The following is a 15,852-nucleotide window of genomic DNA, read 5'->3' on the forward strand; positions in this document are numbered from 1 at the left end:
TGATATACTGGCTCTTTGCTTCAATGGCTCAGACTTTAATGAGAACTTTAATTAGTTAGCTCAAATCATGCAGAAGGCTATTGTAATTGTAACCAAGGCAAGCTCCTGAATTGAGGTAGTTTTAGTATGCAACTGTTAGACCTTGGAAAGGAAGAAAACGAAGGTAGAACTCTTTTTTTTCAGATCTATAAGCTGACTGAGTGATCAGTGTGAACCTTCTCAGTAAAGTTTTCTCAGTGACTCGTACAGAAATCTTTAAAGGGATCAGAATAGCAGAAGAATGAAGTGAAAGACTGGCTGGAGTCAATACTACTTTCTCCTACTGGAGCAGCAGTGATTAAATGTGTATGTGGATTTGGAGATGAGGTTTATAGAATCTTCTACAAAGACAGAAAGGACTCTGACTAGTAATAATTCCTTAAACATAGCTTTTTGCAGTACAGAAACAGATTGTTCCACACTAGGTTCTGAGAAATTTTGGACACAGCACTGTCATGAACACTGACACATACCTTGAGTAGTAGAGAAAATATGAGCTTGAAATTGAGAAGTTATAATGCTATCTAATTCAGTTATTCTATGTTTCATTTGATCATTGAGATATATTTAATGTATTATCTCAAGAATATTATTCCTGTAGTATACAATCACTGGCCTGAATATTCACAACTCAGTCATACATTAGGTTTGTGTAGAGCTTTGTCTATCAATCTGTATCTGTATGGGCATACATGTCATCACATATATAAAATCTACATGTCATAATTGAGGTGAAGACACCTGTAATCTAAAGATCCCAAAATATTTTACAAGCACTGTTGGAGATGCCATGAAAGCAAACAGCCCATGAATCATTTCTTATTGCTTTATTCTGCATACACTTTCAGCTCCTAATAACCTTCATGGGGCTCATTAAAACTATCTACAGCTTCATAAATAGATTTAAAGTTGACAAACTAAACCTAAGTGAACTCATTACCATAAACAAGAAATGACATACCAATAACCTGCTCATGCAGAGCAGAGAGGTGTCTGTGTGTATGTGTCTGCATAATAAATAAAATGGCCAGAAGTTAAAGGATGCATTAGCCCTGTCTTGATTCACTTTGGTTTACTGGAGATTCACCCACATTCTAGTCTGCACTATTAAAATAAATGGGAGCACTATTTGGAACATTATTCTGTGGAAGTGGGATGGGTCTTGCATCTTACTATTGTTATGGCAGTGTAAATCTCCCAACTTCATTTCAGTTCCTTTCAACTTTATATGATAATATCAGCAACTTTAATACAAAATGGAATAGGTACTATAGTAGAGATTCTACAGAATCACCTGCAATAATTAAAGCACAGCTAAGAATATGCAAAAAGAAAATCCTGCATGTCACAATTTTAGAACTATGATAATAATAAGCTGATAACATAAACTATAATATAATGCACTGAAGTGGCTAAAGATTTTACGGCTCTTGCTATAAAACACACATTGTATGAATGTCATATGAAAAGAATTTTCTCTAAGTAGATGCCCTAATTGCCAAGCAGAGAAAACACAAGGTCCAAGTGATTTTCAACTTAAATTTCCAACTAACTTCAACTTAAATGTTCTACAGACCTTAGCAAAATTTGTAAGTTGTAATTGCAAAGATGAATTTGAAAAGTAAAGACAAAACAAAGTCATCCCAGACTAAGCAGAAGATATTACTTATGCGCTGTCCAAGAAAAACTGGCAAGATGGTGCCTTTTGTAACTTCAGCTGTTTTCCACTAAATTCAGAAGATACCAGGAATCTTTAACTAAGAGGCCCAGTATTCTATTTTGTACAGTCAGCAACTGAATCTTTTGAGGATGAAATTGGAGAATACAACCCCAGAAGAAACAGATTTTGTTTACGTATCTTTCAAAGTTGTAAGATATTTGAGCCTGTTTTTAAATCTGTGTTTAACTCAATTCCTGCCCATGTGCTGAAGACAAAGCTGAGAGATATGATTAGACATCTAAAATATAACACTAAAAGAATAAACTTAAGCAGTGGAAAAGAAATAAATATCTCAAAACATCAATGAAAAAAAAGGGAAAAAAAGAGGAAAGTATTCTGAGTCACAAGAAGTTGAATTGTTTTTCTCTTGATTTGGATATCTGCAATGTCTAAATCTATCCTTAACTGACTATAGTTTGGGTTTGTTTGTGTTTTTTTTATGGTCAGAGAAGAGTAATAAGCATACTAAGGTGTGATTCATTTGACCAGTTAGAAACCTTTTTGAAGAAGAAATTAGTTGTGCTTTAGATTCCACTAACTTCATCTCCAGGGATTTCTGAGACTACCAGAGAAGTCCAGGGTGATCAGCTTAGATACAGATATCTACATTGTAGACAAACTAATAACAAATTAAAACCACTCAAGGGGACTATAAACTAGCCATTCACCCCTAATCTAACAAAACAGTGAGAAAGACAAACAAAAGAATACAAAAATGTTGGCAGGGACTCTAGCAGCAGTGTCAAAGAATGCAGTGCTACTGTCCAAGACACTAGGGAGCCCTCAGCTAGAATAGCAGATCCAGCTGTAGCAGTGCTCAAGAAGGCAGAAATCAGTTTGAAAAGAGGCACAGATGGAGGTTCCTCACCATATATGGGGAACTGCTACTGGAACAGCAGGAGAAGGGACACTATCACTAAGAGAGGCTAAGAGAAAAGAGGTCTAGAAATTTGATACAAGTATTTTTCCTTGGAGAGAGGTAAGTTTCTGACAGAGGTAATAAAGGAAAGGTTCTTTGTGGCCAGTGCAAGTGGGTAGAATCAGTAGGTATAAACATACTTTCAGCATTTTTTCTTATATTTAAACAATTTAAATTTACTTAAATACCAATAAATATATATAATAAACTATAATAAAATCTCTCATCTGAATTTTGTGCATTTTTCCCACAATAAAGCACTTCTCTACTTGAATGCTCGTGTCTTCAACAAAAGCAGAAAGATTGATATAAACATTTCTATATTTTTATAAATTATATATAAAAACCAGGTATATACATATGTAAACCCACAAGCAAAAAGAAATGAGACACAAAGTTACTTGTCAAGAACTAGTAAAGGAACTGGGCAAGTATCTCTTATTACTTCCAATGCAGTCAAACTAATGCGTAAGGGTCTTTCTTCAATTACTGTATCTGGGGGCTATTTTGAAACAGTATTACACACATTTTGGAAATTATTTGAAAGTGGTATGACAGATGAGTTAGTGGAAAATTCAGTGAAAGAGAGTGGAAAATTCATCCAACTGATAGGAAATGGCTAACTCCTTCACGATCTCACGACACCTTGAATACTGTCATGACAGGGCATGCAAGTGCAAAGAACTACTTTCAACAGAAATAAGAGACACTGTCAAATCTTGTACACATAAATGTCATTGTAATTTGACTGTGCCCATAATCATGCTTTGTTTTCATTTGTTTTGTATAGGTAATAGCATGAATGAGGGGCTGTCCACAGCAGCATGTTGAGCTGGTTGCCATTCAAACTGCAAATGGGCTTTAGGCACAGAAGCAGCTTCAATAACTATGGGCATGTTTCAAATACTGGGGCTGTGAGGTAGAGGTCAGGAAGCCCAGAAAAGACAATGACTGCCTCCTCCTCTTTGATCTTTATGCTAGGATGGAGCTCTAGTGAAAACAGTCAGTCACAGCAACAGACTTGCTTTCAGCTGAAAATAATTGCATAAATACCCAAGATATTTTGGAATATTAATTGTAATTTTTTTTTTATAACAACAGTCCTGACTAAAGGGGGAAGAGAAATTAATAAAATGTAAAATTACCTGATCTTTAAAAAAACGAATTTAAACTAATATCAGTAAGAAGGGGTTAGAGATCAAGCCCTATTTATCTTAATGAATATACTATCTCTATTAAATTTTGTTTCCCAAAGTTGAAGAGTCACATCAACTTCCATTTTGATAACAGCCTTTATTTAATGCTTTTCTAGAACTCTATGTGTACAGAAAAGCTAGACAAATAATAGGTATTTTTGCTTTGAAATGCCACAATGACATGAGATGCAAAGAACACCTTAAGCAACCTGTCACCTTAGAAAAACTTAAGTATTCAGCTTCAAAACTGCAATCCACAAAATCTGCTGATTTTGTGACATGTTTATTTTAATTATCTCCTTGTTTGGTTTAGAAAGGCTGCTTTCTGGGCACACCCAGAACAGCTAGCCCAGTAGCTAGGCACTTGCCAAAGCCTAAATCCCTGGAAGTCTAACTCTTATTTGAAAGACATACAGAACATCCAGCAGAGACGAACAAGACTGGGGCACTCAAATTATCCTAGTGCTCCCACTGTAGGATATTTCCAGGGGAAAGTGACCTTCTTTCACTCTTTTTAAAACTGAATATAGCAAAGATCACTAGATTTATAAATTCCAAGGTGCTTGGCCTTTCTACCTATTTCACCTACTACTTTAATAGGAAGGACATTCCTGAACTGTAATTCCTCCCCCAGGATTATTTCCAATTCAGAATAATCTTCTCACTAGAGCCATTGGAGGTGCTAATTCAGCAGAAAAAAAAAAGAGAGAGAAGGAGTGCAGGTACCTGCTGTTTTTTGTTTTGGTTTTTTTTTTTAATTTTACAGTGAGAACAGAGGTTTTAAAGTACTTTGATCTTCCAGTAGATTAAATCCAATCACCAAAGAAAAAAGCTAATGCTAGGATAAAACAGATGTTTCTTCAAAATATCAGAAAAATGTCAGAGATGAAACAAATTATGGATCTGTGCAGAAGTTTTCATAGCAAAGTGAATGTGCCATCTTCCAGGAGTCCAGGAGTAAGCGGCACAATGCCAGATCTTATTAATGGCATTGGCATTTGAATCTACTGCATTTCCAGACCTTTTTCCATTTAAATGAACAGAAAGTCAGAAAATACAGAAGTTGTCTGGGAATTTATCCCTTCCATTATCCAGAAGGTCAAATAAGTCTAATATTGTGCCCCCTTTACTTTCTGAAAGCACATTACAGAGAAAAAGCTCTGCCATGTCAATCTTAGAAATCTTTTGATATCTCTCTCAACTAAGCAATCTGCACCCACAGAAAGATGGGCAGATGCTTTCAGAAGTGTCCTGCCCTTTACTCTCGGTCCACTATGTTGGTTTATCTTAGCTTTTGTTGAGTGAGTGGTGAGTGGACCTAATGCATATGACTGGCGAGATAATTCAACATTGTTCACTCAGAAAGCAGGGTTAGTAACAATGCTATGCTACAATCCACAGCTGGACAAGGCTTATACTTAGCTGTTGCTCCAGTTATCATGTATAAGTTATTTAAAGTGAATGAAATACTGAAGCATACTCCGAGTTCTGCGAGATGTACTCTAGCCAGTGCCATGAAAAACAATGTTGCATCTTTTATGCTAGTATTAAAAAAAACCCCAAACCCCACAAAACAAACCCTCCATAAAAACCCCAAAACATTCACAGCTGTAGCCTTTTCTCCCTTAATCTATCATACTATCTGCAGTACAAAAATGTCTTTTCTTCTAACACTTCCTAATGAGAAAGAATAACTAGCAAGTGTTAAAAGAAGATCTTGAATGGAGTAAAGTAGCTTTCAATGCACATCTTTACACTGTATCTTTTTTCTCTACCTTATAGCTTTTCTTCTCCCTCTGAAAAAACCTGAATAATTAAAAATAAATAAACCAGGAAGACATCTAATCTCTCCTTCCAGTAAAGAGAAACAACTCTAAACTGTTCATAATTTACATGTTTGTACAAATGTAAATTGTTTACTCACTACAGTTGTGTAACAACTTCTTTGAACCTCATATCATGGAGGTTCTTAAAAATCGTTAGTAATTATTCAATGGCTGAAAAGTTTCCTATCTAAACTCACCTATTTTTATTAAGTTCTTAAAACGTCTATCTTGTCCTATCCTTTGCCATTTTTCTGGAAGCTTTTTAAACCCTCCTAATTCTCAAAATCTAAAGTTTATTCCTGGTGAACCTTTTAGCACCAAAAAAACCCACACAGAGTTTGACAAAAAATTAAAACCGTTTAGTTGGATTTGAATTCAAAGAGCTTTGCAGAATAAAAAAAACAATTATTTGGATTTGAACCCACAGCATTTTACTCACAAAAGATGCCATAGTATTCTAATCATGCCACTACATATGGAAAATATGCACATTAATAAAATAAATAAGATTTAGAATTATTTGTGTAATCTTACTTCTAACTGTAAACAGAATATACTTGCAAAACAGCAATGCCTCTAATGATAAAATCACCTTTAACTTATCACAAAGATTATATGGCATTTTAATTGTCACCATATGAATACATAAAAGCTTTTACTTTTAGGCTAAGCCAGAGCAAAGTATGACACTCTTCATAGTGGTAAAAATCAGCAGGATCCAGAAGCATAAACTGAAGCCTATGGTTATGGTAGTAAAAACAGACCAAGCAGGGAAATCTCACAGGATGAGAACAAAATGTACAAATATAAAGGCAAAAGACATTTCTGAAAAAAACATGCTCCAAGAAATGGATTTGAAAGAGCTAGTGGGAATGCTTGAAGTGTTAAAGTGTGGGGGGTTGTTTTGGGGTTTTTTTGGGGTGAAGAGAAGAAAAAAACAATCAGTGATTCTCATCATACACATTGCATTGTTCTAAGAATTTTCAAAATCTGCCATTTAAAACTATTATTAATAATTCAAGTCTTAAATTTAAAAGAATAGTAAAATAACTGCAAAAAAACCCTGAACCACAACAATTCCCCCTTTCCATTATCAGTTCTTATCTACCCCAACCAGTACAGTATTTGCCTGTTGTCTCAAAACGAACAGCTTTCTCCTGTTTGCTCCAATCTAATTTCCAAGTAAAGTCCTAATAGAATTGAATACACCATTCTTACTAGGTTGCTGAATTTCCCAAACACAGTTAACACTTCATGTTTACTTATCTGCCTCCCCATACTAGATAATATAGGCAGCTACCTACACTGACTGGTCCTTAATACCAGGCCTGCCCCAGAAATAAGCCTGCATGTCTCCTCTCCCTGTTAATATAAGTGATCCCCAGTGCTTCTCCTCCTCCCTTTTTCCCCTGACCCAAGACACATTCAGTCATAGATACCTCTTCAGCTCTGAGCTGCCACCACCCTTCTGTGCCTTTCACTCACATACCAACAGCCTCTTTTCACTTTGCTGACCCCTTTTTTTGAATGACATCATTCCTCCTCCTCCTCCTATTTTCATCTTTGTGTATCACTCTCTCTTCTCCTCTTATCCCCACTTCTCCATCAAGCTCTACTGTCCCAAATGACACTGGTCTTTCTGAGGCCAAAGGTACATCTGATCTTGACGAACCCTTGGAGCATGAAGGAGTAGTAGCTTTTCCCATTTATATCAACCATATTGAGGTGAATTGCTGGTTGAAAAAAGTGATAGAGTGCTCCTGGGAAAATAGGCAGGAGGAATCCACTGCAGTTTGTTGGCTGAAGATCCTTAAAAATTTATAATTACTAAGTGGATCCAAATTCAAAGAAACATAGCTTCATAGAGACACTTGGCTCTTTAGTTTTCTAAAGTCTGGCAAATACTTTTACTTTAGCACAATTCAGCCACTTGCACTTGCAGGATCGAAGGATCTGGGTCAATTGGCCCTTTGTATGTCTGAGACAAACCTACATATACTGCCTGAAACCAACCACTACTTTCAGTGACTAAACATTCCATTCTTTAATTGAGTTTTCCTTACAAAAAACCCCAAACCAAACCAAAGCAACTATGCTGTAATGAGTGATAACATGGAAAAGGCCCTTAGGCTATTAAAAAGGAGCATGAATTTCAGGAACACTGAAATTTCTTATGCCCACAATTTTTAATGTATTTTTTCAAGTAGAGAAGACTGGGATTCAAAAGCCCAGTGAAACCAGGTAGCTAGAACATTAACTGCTATATTTTGTTAGCAGTATTATTGGAAGTAGTAGGCAGAACAATCTCACAAATCTACAGTTTTACAAGGGCACTTAAAAAAAAATTACTCCAGATCAGTTTCTGGTTAAATCTTATAATAAATACTGAAATTAACTATTTTTTTAAATTCTTATTTATAAATCATTATGATCTACTTGAATTAAAGTACATTCAATCATATTTTCTATTAAAACTGTAGCAGGTGCAACAGAATATCCCTTATAACTCTTACTAAAATTCATTGCATTATAAAACCATTTTCCAACACACTGCAATCATAAGAAGCATGACCCAAAATGAAGGTATTGTCTAATTAATTAACTGTACACTTTTGCTTCCTCATCTATATCTAGACTGAATGTCTTCTGAATTTTCAGTTTGAATAATTGTTTTCATTGTTTTCTCCTTTGATCCTTTCATTGTTTTCTCCTTGACTCCTTATCAGTGAGTCATCTAAATTTTAATTATTTCTGCAAGGCACATAATCGTGTGATATATATTTATACTTTTTTTTCTGCATGTTATCAGCATTGCATCCTTGAGGTAAATTAGCACCAGTAGAGTTAAACCAGCATCTTTCAGTTACAAGCACCATTCTTCCTGACTTATGGTTTCATAATAATTTCCTAAAAGACAACACAACTATAAAAAAGAGACTTGAAAACATGAAACTACTGAAGGTAAAATCAGGAGGTAAAACCAATGTAGTGTTTTGGTATTGCAGCTATGCATTGGTTGGGTGGGGAAAGAGATTATGAAGCTAGAAATCTGAAACATTATGTACCAGCATGAAGCACTTAAAGCCACTGAAAATAGTTGCAGTGAGTACTGTGGTTGTTATCATGTTCCAATACAATGGTATTCTTTACATGTCTGAGCTGGTTTAGGTCTTCAACCAGGCAGCCCCAAAATCTTTCCTGCACACGGAATGTAGTTTCTATATATATCATGCACAAGTTGCCTCAGGTACTTCTTGCACACACCAAGTCTAAGGTTGGTCTTAGAAAAGCTTATCACAGAGCAGAATGGCTTCTAAAACAGACTATTTCAGCTGGACAGACCTATAATGATCATCTAGTTCAACTGTCTGAACAATTCAGGGCTGGCCAATTTTAAAGTGTGTTGTTAAGAGCACTGTCCAAATGCCTTTTAAACACTGACATGCTTGGGGCATTGACCACCTCTTTCAGAGGCCTGTTCCTGTGTTTGACCACCCTCTTGGTAAAGAAATACTTCCATAGATCCAGTCTGAACCTGCTCTGGCGCAGTTCTGAACCATTCCCACACATCCTGCCACTAGATACTAGAGAGAAAATCTCAGCACCTCTCTCTCCACTTCCCTCCTCAAGAAGCTGTAGAGAGCAATGAGGTTGCTCCTCTGCCTCCTTTTCCCACAAAAAGACAAGATCAGAGTCCTTACCTGCTCCTCATAGGACACGCCTACTTTAAGCTTAGTACTTACATGGCAGGTTGACTCTGCCTGGACATCAGGTGCCACCAAAGCTGTTCTATCACTCTCGTCCTCAGAGGGACAGATGAGAGAAAATATAATGAAAGGCTAATGGACTGGGATAAGGGGAGGGAGAGATCACTCAGCAATCACCATCATGGGCAGAACAGACTCCACTTGGAGAAAATTTAATTTATTACCAATCAAATCAAAGTAGGATAATGAGAAAATAAAAACTAAATCTTAAAGCATCTCACCCTACTCCTCCCTTCTTCCTGGACTCAACTTCACTCACAAATTCTCTATACTCCCCTGCTCCCACAGTGGCACAGAGGGACACGGAACGAGGGTTGCAGTCTGTTCATCACACGTCTCTGCCACTGCTTCCTCCTAGCTCCGTATCAGGTCCCTTCCATGGGAGACAGTACTCCACAATCTTCTCCAATGTGAGTCCTTCCTATAGGCTGCAGTCCTTCATGAACTACTCCAGCACTGGTCTCTTCTACACGGTGCAGTCCTTGAGGAACAGACTGCTCCAGTGTGGGCCCCTTCTACAGGGTCACAAGTCCTCACAGCAAACCTGCTCTGGTGTGGGCTCCTCTCTTCATGGGTGCACAGGTCCCTGCCAGAAGCTTGCTGCAGCACAGGTTTCCCGTGGGGTCACAGCTTCCTTCAGGCATCCATTTGCTCCAGTGTGTAGTCCTCCACAATCTTCAGGTGGATCTCTGCTCCCCTGTGGACCTCCATGGGCTGCAGGACAGCCTGCCCTCACTATGGTCTTCACCACAGGCTGCAGGGGAATCTTAGCTCTTGCACCTAGAGCACTTCCTCCCCCTCCTTCCCCACTGACCTTGGTGTCTGCAGGGCTGTTTCTCTCATATACTGTCACTCCCCTCTCTGGCTGCTATTGTGCAGCAGCTTTGTCCCCTTCTTAACTACGTTATCCCAGAGGAACTACCACCATCGCTGATGGGCTCAACCTTGGCCAGTGGCAGGTCCATCTTGGAGCTGGCTGGCATTGGCTCCCTCAGAAATGGGGGAAGCTTCCAGTAGCTTCTCACAGAAGCCACCCCTGTAGCCCCCTGTTACCAAAGCCTTGCCACACAAAGGCAATACAACTTAAGTCTCACCAGCCTCCAAGAGGTACAAATTGAGCTTCTTCCTGAAAATAGACCAAAGGCTGCCCCCAAATAGAATGAATTAATCAGATAATGAAGTTGAAGCGGCTGGATGGGAATGGATGTGCTGTCCTTCAGTGTCCTTCCACAAGAAACTTGCCTTAAACTTGCCTTAAACATAACAGTCTGACACAACACTAAGGCTCAGAAAGCCCAACATATTTGTAAATACACAATAATGGATCAAACGAAGATATCAACTTGTTATTATTAGGCCTTGATAAAATTAAATATGTTTTTTTTTCCCTGCTCGACAAAGAAATTCACGAGGATGCTCAACTGTATGTTTCTAGATCTACACATCATTAGCTCTTTTAGAACTGATAACACCCTTGGTTGCAACAGATATATTATAAATTTCACCTAGGTAAACAGTGCATCAGCTTTACTTTTGAAAGATGAAAAGACCATCTGGAAAAACTCTTCAAAGCACTAGCTTTATGTACCCTGCTTAATCTTTAAATCTTGTGGTTTTATCAGTACAGGTACAGTGCAGGAAGAAATAAAATCAGTGTTTCTTCTCACCCATTCCTAAGACTGCAATTTATTATAACTAATGTTTTATAAACTGTGATGATGCATTTTTAAAGCAATTTGATCCAGGTCCTCTTCTGGGCATCTAAAGAACAGGTTTTTAACAATGCTTTTGCTTCTTGAGGACCGTGTTCCTTTGAAACGCACTTTTTCTTAGAAGGGATGTCTTTCTCTGTTTTCAGGACTGTATTTGGATGCTGTGACATGTCTTATTATATCAGCTCAGTCATATTCCACTGACTTGCATTTTAAAATGTGAAATGAATGTACACTTCTTTTTGGATTACAAAAGAAAGATAATACAACACAGCTGCAATGTTTTTGTCTGCAATGATAGAACATTTACAATCGCAGGTATAATATTACCTGCAAGGGGCATGTAACCATCTCTCACTTCTATACTGATAATACAGGGCTTTTATTAGCTTTTCCATCCATTTCATATGGGATCTGCTGCAACAGTTTCCTAGATTCCATGGGAACTTGTGGCAAAAGCTCATTTATAAGCACTGACAATTTAGAAAACTACCTCAAAATAAAAAAGGGAGAAAAATTACTCATCACTGAAGGGACAAATGGAAGACCAGTGTTTTAACCTGCTCAGTAACTTAGATGTTTGTACACTATTTCAAAAAGCAAGGGGTAACAAACACAGCTAGAATAATAATATAAGAAGGAATGTGATGTTCAGCAAGGACAGGTAAGTAATGCATTTAAACAGCCTTAATCGACAGCAGCAAAGGAAAGCAATGCAGAAGAAGATCTGGTTGTTAGCATGTATCTCATGACAAATATATTTCAATAGCATCATGATGGTGAGGAGAGGGGAAAAAAAAAGAAAAAACAACTAACACAAAAGGAAACCCTAGAATGAGTACGGTCTCTAAGATATATGAAGCTGTTATTTCCATTTCTTCAGCATAGCACTTGGATGCAGTGCAGCAGCCAGTCTGGCATTTCTATTTGGTACCAAACGGAAAGGTTCCAGAGCAAAATGACGAACAGGATCAGAGAGCAGAAAATGTAAAGGAAAGGGATTATTTAGTATTGCAGGGAGGAAAGCTAGGCAGGAAATAAGGTAGACATCTTTAAATATAGGACAACTAAAAAGGAAAACTCTCTCATATCCATTAGAAACGCATAAAGGAGTAATGAATTAGGTGATATAAAGGCTGATTGAGGCTAGACAAAATCCAAAAATAAGATTATTTAAACTGTGAAATAGATTGCTTGGGGAAGTTGTGAAATCACTACCCACAGGAACTGCACAGGTTTATCTGATTCTGCCTTCAGGCAAGGAGGATGGACCAGGTGACTGACTGCTCAAAGACCTTTCTTGCCCTATTTCTATGATTTCTGTGATTCTGCCCTGCCTCTTGCTTCCTCAAGGACAGGAATGAAATGTGACATATCTCTGACCTTACATGTAATGACAAGCAAAAATGACAAGTAATACGTGTATAAGGACAAGAGAAAGACAAAGAAATACAGTAACTGATATAATCAATGTCACTAAATATTGCAATATATATTTCCACTTTCCCCAACATCAGTACCTCTAGCATTTATAACTTATCTGATAATTTAACATAGGTCTCCATTTCTTGACTATCAGTGCAATCCATATGTTCCTTAAGCAATCAATATATAAAGAGAGATCAGCCTTTTAAATTGAATTTAAAATGTGTTCTAAGGTAATGAAATTCATGAAAATAAGTGTTTCAATTAATTTAGTTTTCCTATCCATAACAAAATCAAAACAAGAAGATATTCTAAATAGCCTCCTTCAACCCTTTCAATTTCTGCTAGACTTGAAAGGACCTATCATGGAAGAAATAAAGAGAATATCTGTGATAGAGTTAAGATATTTTAGTGCTTTAATAAAACATTGCAACCACCTCATGTTATTTAACACACATGCAATTTCCCATTAGCGTGGCACCAGAGGAACCAGAGTTCTTGTTACTGCGCCCCACCCACTTGTTTTTCCATCAGTGATAAAAACTGCAACTTGGTTTCAGTTTGACTTCTTTACTTCAGTCATGTATTTCAATATTATTATTTCCAGGCTATGATTCTGCAACATGAATAGGTAGGTAGATAGATTTGGGCACTCGGTAAACAGAGAGACAAAACAATTCTATTAATCACCCACAGCCACATCCCTTCTCTTTTTCCTAAATGAGAACAATACAGATTATATATACTATGTCTGTAATATGAATGTACCTAAAAACATGAGACAGATTACAGTTTATTCTGTCAAACATCAAATAAGAAATTCACTTCTTCCGTCATAGATTTTAAACTACAAAAATAACCACAGAAAAAATCATTGCTTTGACTAAATTACCACCAAATTTGACCTCATAAAAAAGGAATCTATAATCTTTATTTTTTAACTGAAATTAAGGTTGTGTGCTTTAAAGGACTTTTGTTCTAGGAATTTAAAAAATGGTTTTTCCATTCCTTGCTGAAACTTCTTATTCATCTCATTATAAATTAAGAATATACTTCATATTCAAACTATAGCACAAAAAAGTTATGCCTAGAAGATTTGTCATTTATCTTTTTGTCTAAAAACATTTTAGAGATATTTAAGAATACATGTTCTTATTAAAAATTCTGATTGTATTACTTAAACCAAAAATTATTTAGCATTAAAATTGAGTTATTATTTTTAACATCTTGCAGCCACTAATTGATTTTCATAACGTAAGTAAGAAAGTAAGAAGGTACAATTATCCTAGTTTTATCCAGCAGGAAAACTGAGGTAAGGAAACTTAACCACTTGCCCGGTGTCACATCATGTGACTCAGGCCTGAAATGAGACCATCATTCTGTACATCAGATATAGCATTTAATTTTAAAAGCCTTTGTAGGACTTAAGCCATTTCTTAGGTACCATTTCTTAGATTTTATATCAAAAAAGTGCTAAATCTGTGTTCCCCAGAAGCTAATGTAGGACTAAATATTTGTCTTTAAAACATTTCAATACACAGAGAAAGAGAAAAATCAGATGTAGTCAGTATATAATTAACATATCATCACATCCAAAAGAATTACCTAATAAGCTGTCAGGCACAGATTTACAGATCAGAAGAGAAACTAAAGTTTTCTTAAACATTTTTGAGAATGTAGCATCTTTGCTCAAATGGTCCTATGACAGAGAATGTTAAAAGTACCCCAGAGAAATATAAAATTTGTTGACACAGTTGATTTTCAAGGGCTTTCTCTGTCTAGTCTTTATATTTCAATTCTTTCACTTCCTGTCCATCTAGCATGGTTTAAAATAATATAAGACTTACCTTGATTGTACTAGTGTGTGCACCTGGATATTCTTTTTCCTCCAGTGTTGACCAACGTTGTATAAATTTTGACACCAGAGGATCATCATAGTCAACTATCTGAAATCCTGAGACATTAGCTCCTCCAAACTGAATTTTTGACAAATCTCCATCAGTAAATCCCTGGGCACAGAAAAAATTATGTGTGTTATTTCAATACTTTTGTCAGTTCTCTCAATAGTATATAGAAATACAGAGTTACCACATGACTTCTATTGCAGAAGTGTAAGCCAACATTTTCCTCAAACTGGATCCAAACTTAAATCCTGGGCTGCCAGGATTAACTTGTCGGCTCTGTCAGCCAGCAACCCTTCTTCTTGCTCACAAGACAAATGCCTTTATAAAGCAACAGATGAGTGGATCTGTCCTTGCCATGCTTACTTCTTAAACAATCCTCTTCATTTCAAGGGGACCGTTTAAATGAGAAAGGGAACACTACCATGAGCAAGAGTTAAGCAAGCAAGTTTTAGCCAGGAATAGTTACAGCCAGAGTTGTGTCCTCTTTTTGTCAGGAACTCTAAAGCAGGTGGAACAACTTACTATCTCCTCAGCCTCCTCACTCTGATATAAAGAACTATTTCTCATTCCTTCAGTTCTTGTATTCTGTTTTTTCCATGATTTAACTTTGCCCAAATAACCATACAAATGCATTTACACGAAATACTGACTTCAGACACTTTACTTCAAATGAATGTTGAGAGTGAACACAAAAAGAAGCAACAACTTCAGACCACATTATCATAAGTTGCTACAACTGCTACACTAGGTGCTCCTAAATAATTGCATATTAGTGATCCTCAGCAGTGATGTGCTGCTGCATGCTAATACAGACACTTTTATGGGGGTCGTGAAACCTTCTTCAATATTATTGTTAGTGTGACAGTTAACAGGAACATTCATTGTATACTATTAACCTTTTCTCCATCTATCAGCATTTTTTATTCTTAAAATAGATCAATTTTTTGACTGATTGATCAGACTAGAGGAGAACACTACTACAGCCAAAAAAGAAAGAAGATAGATTCAGTGAAGATGGAATATGATCAAGTACTAGATAAGTTTCTTTTCTGACAGAAAAACAGTTTTAAAATAATTACTATAAACATTTTATATATATGATATCAAACTGCTTTAAAATTCAAGATTCAATAAGTTTTAGATCTCATGGAATTACTGTTGCAAATTTAAAGTGATGGCTAAAATAGCAAGCAGTTAACATAATGAAATCCACCAGGCATATTTTCTAAAATTTCCCTCAGGAATCAAAATACTATTTATCCAACATTTGCAATGCAAAACACACATATCTATATTATAAATATAAATATATAATATCTATATATGATATATATTATCTATGTA

The 15,852-nt window shown here is 36.5% G+C and overlaps 1 protein-coding gene across 5 annotated transcripts in view; it reads right to left on the bottom strand.

Moving 5' to 3' along the window:
• Positions 1 to 15,852, bottom strand: part of GRIA2 (glutamate ionotropic receptor AMPA type subunit 2) — a 95,521-nt gene that overhangs the window by 25,596 nt on the left and 54,073 nt on the right. For all 5 annotated transcript variants that reach the window (XR_001920498.2, XR_001920500.2, XM_018071323.2 and 2 more), the window contains exon 6: positions 14,452 to 14,613. Coding sequence is in view for 3 of the 5 variants with exons in the window: in XM_018071323.2 (XP_017926812.1) it covers positions 14,452 to 14,613 (162 nt within the window). In the remaining 2 variants the exon portion in view is untranslated. The remainder of the gene's footprint in view (positions 1 to 14,451; positions 14,614 to 15,852) is intronic.

Source organism: Manacus vitellinus, unplaced genomic scaffold, assembly GCF_001715985.3.
Source record: "Manacus vitellinus isolate BGI_N305 unplaced genomic scaffold, ASM171598v3 scaffold_0_pilon, whole genome shotgun sequence".
Taxonomy (NCBI): domain Eukaryota; kingdom Metazoa; phylum Chordata; class Aves; order Passeriformes; family Pipridae; genus Manacus; species Manacus vitellinus.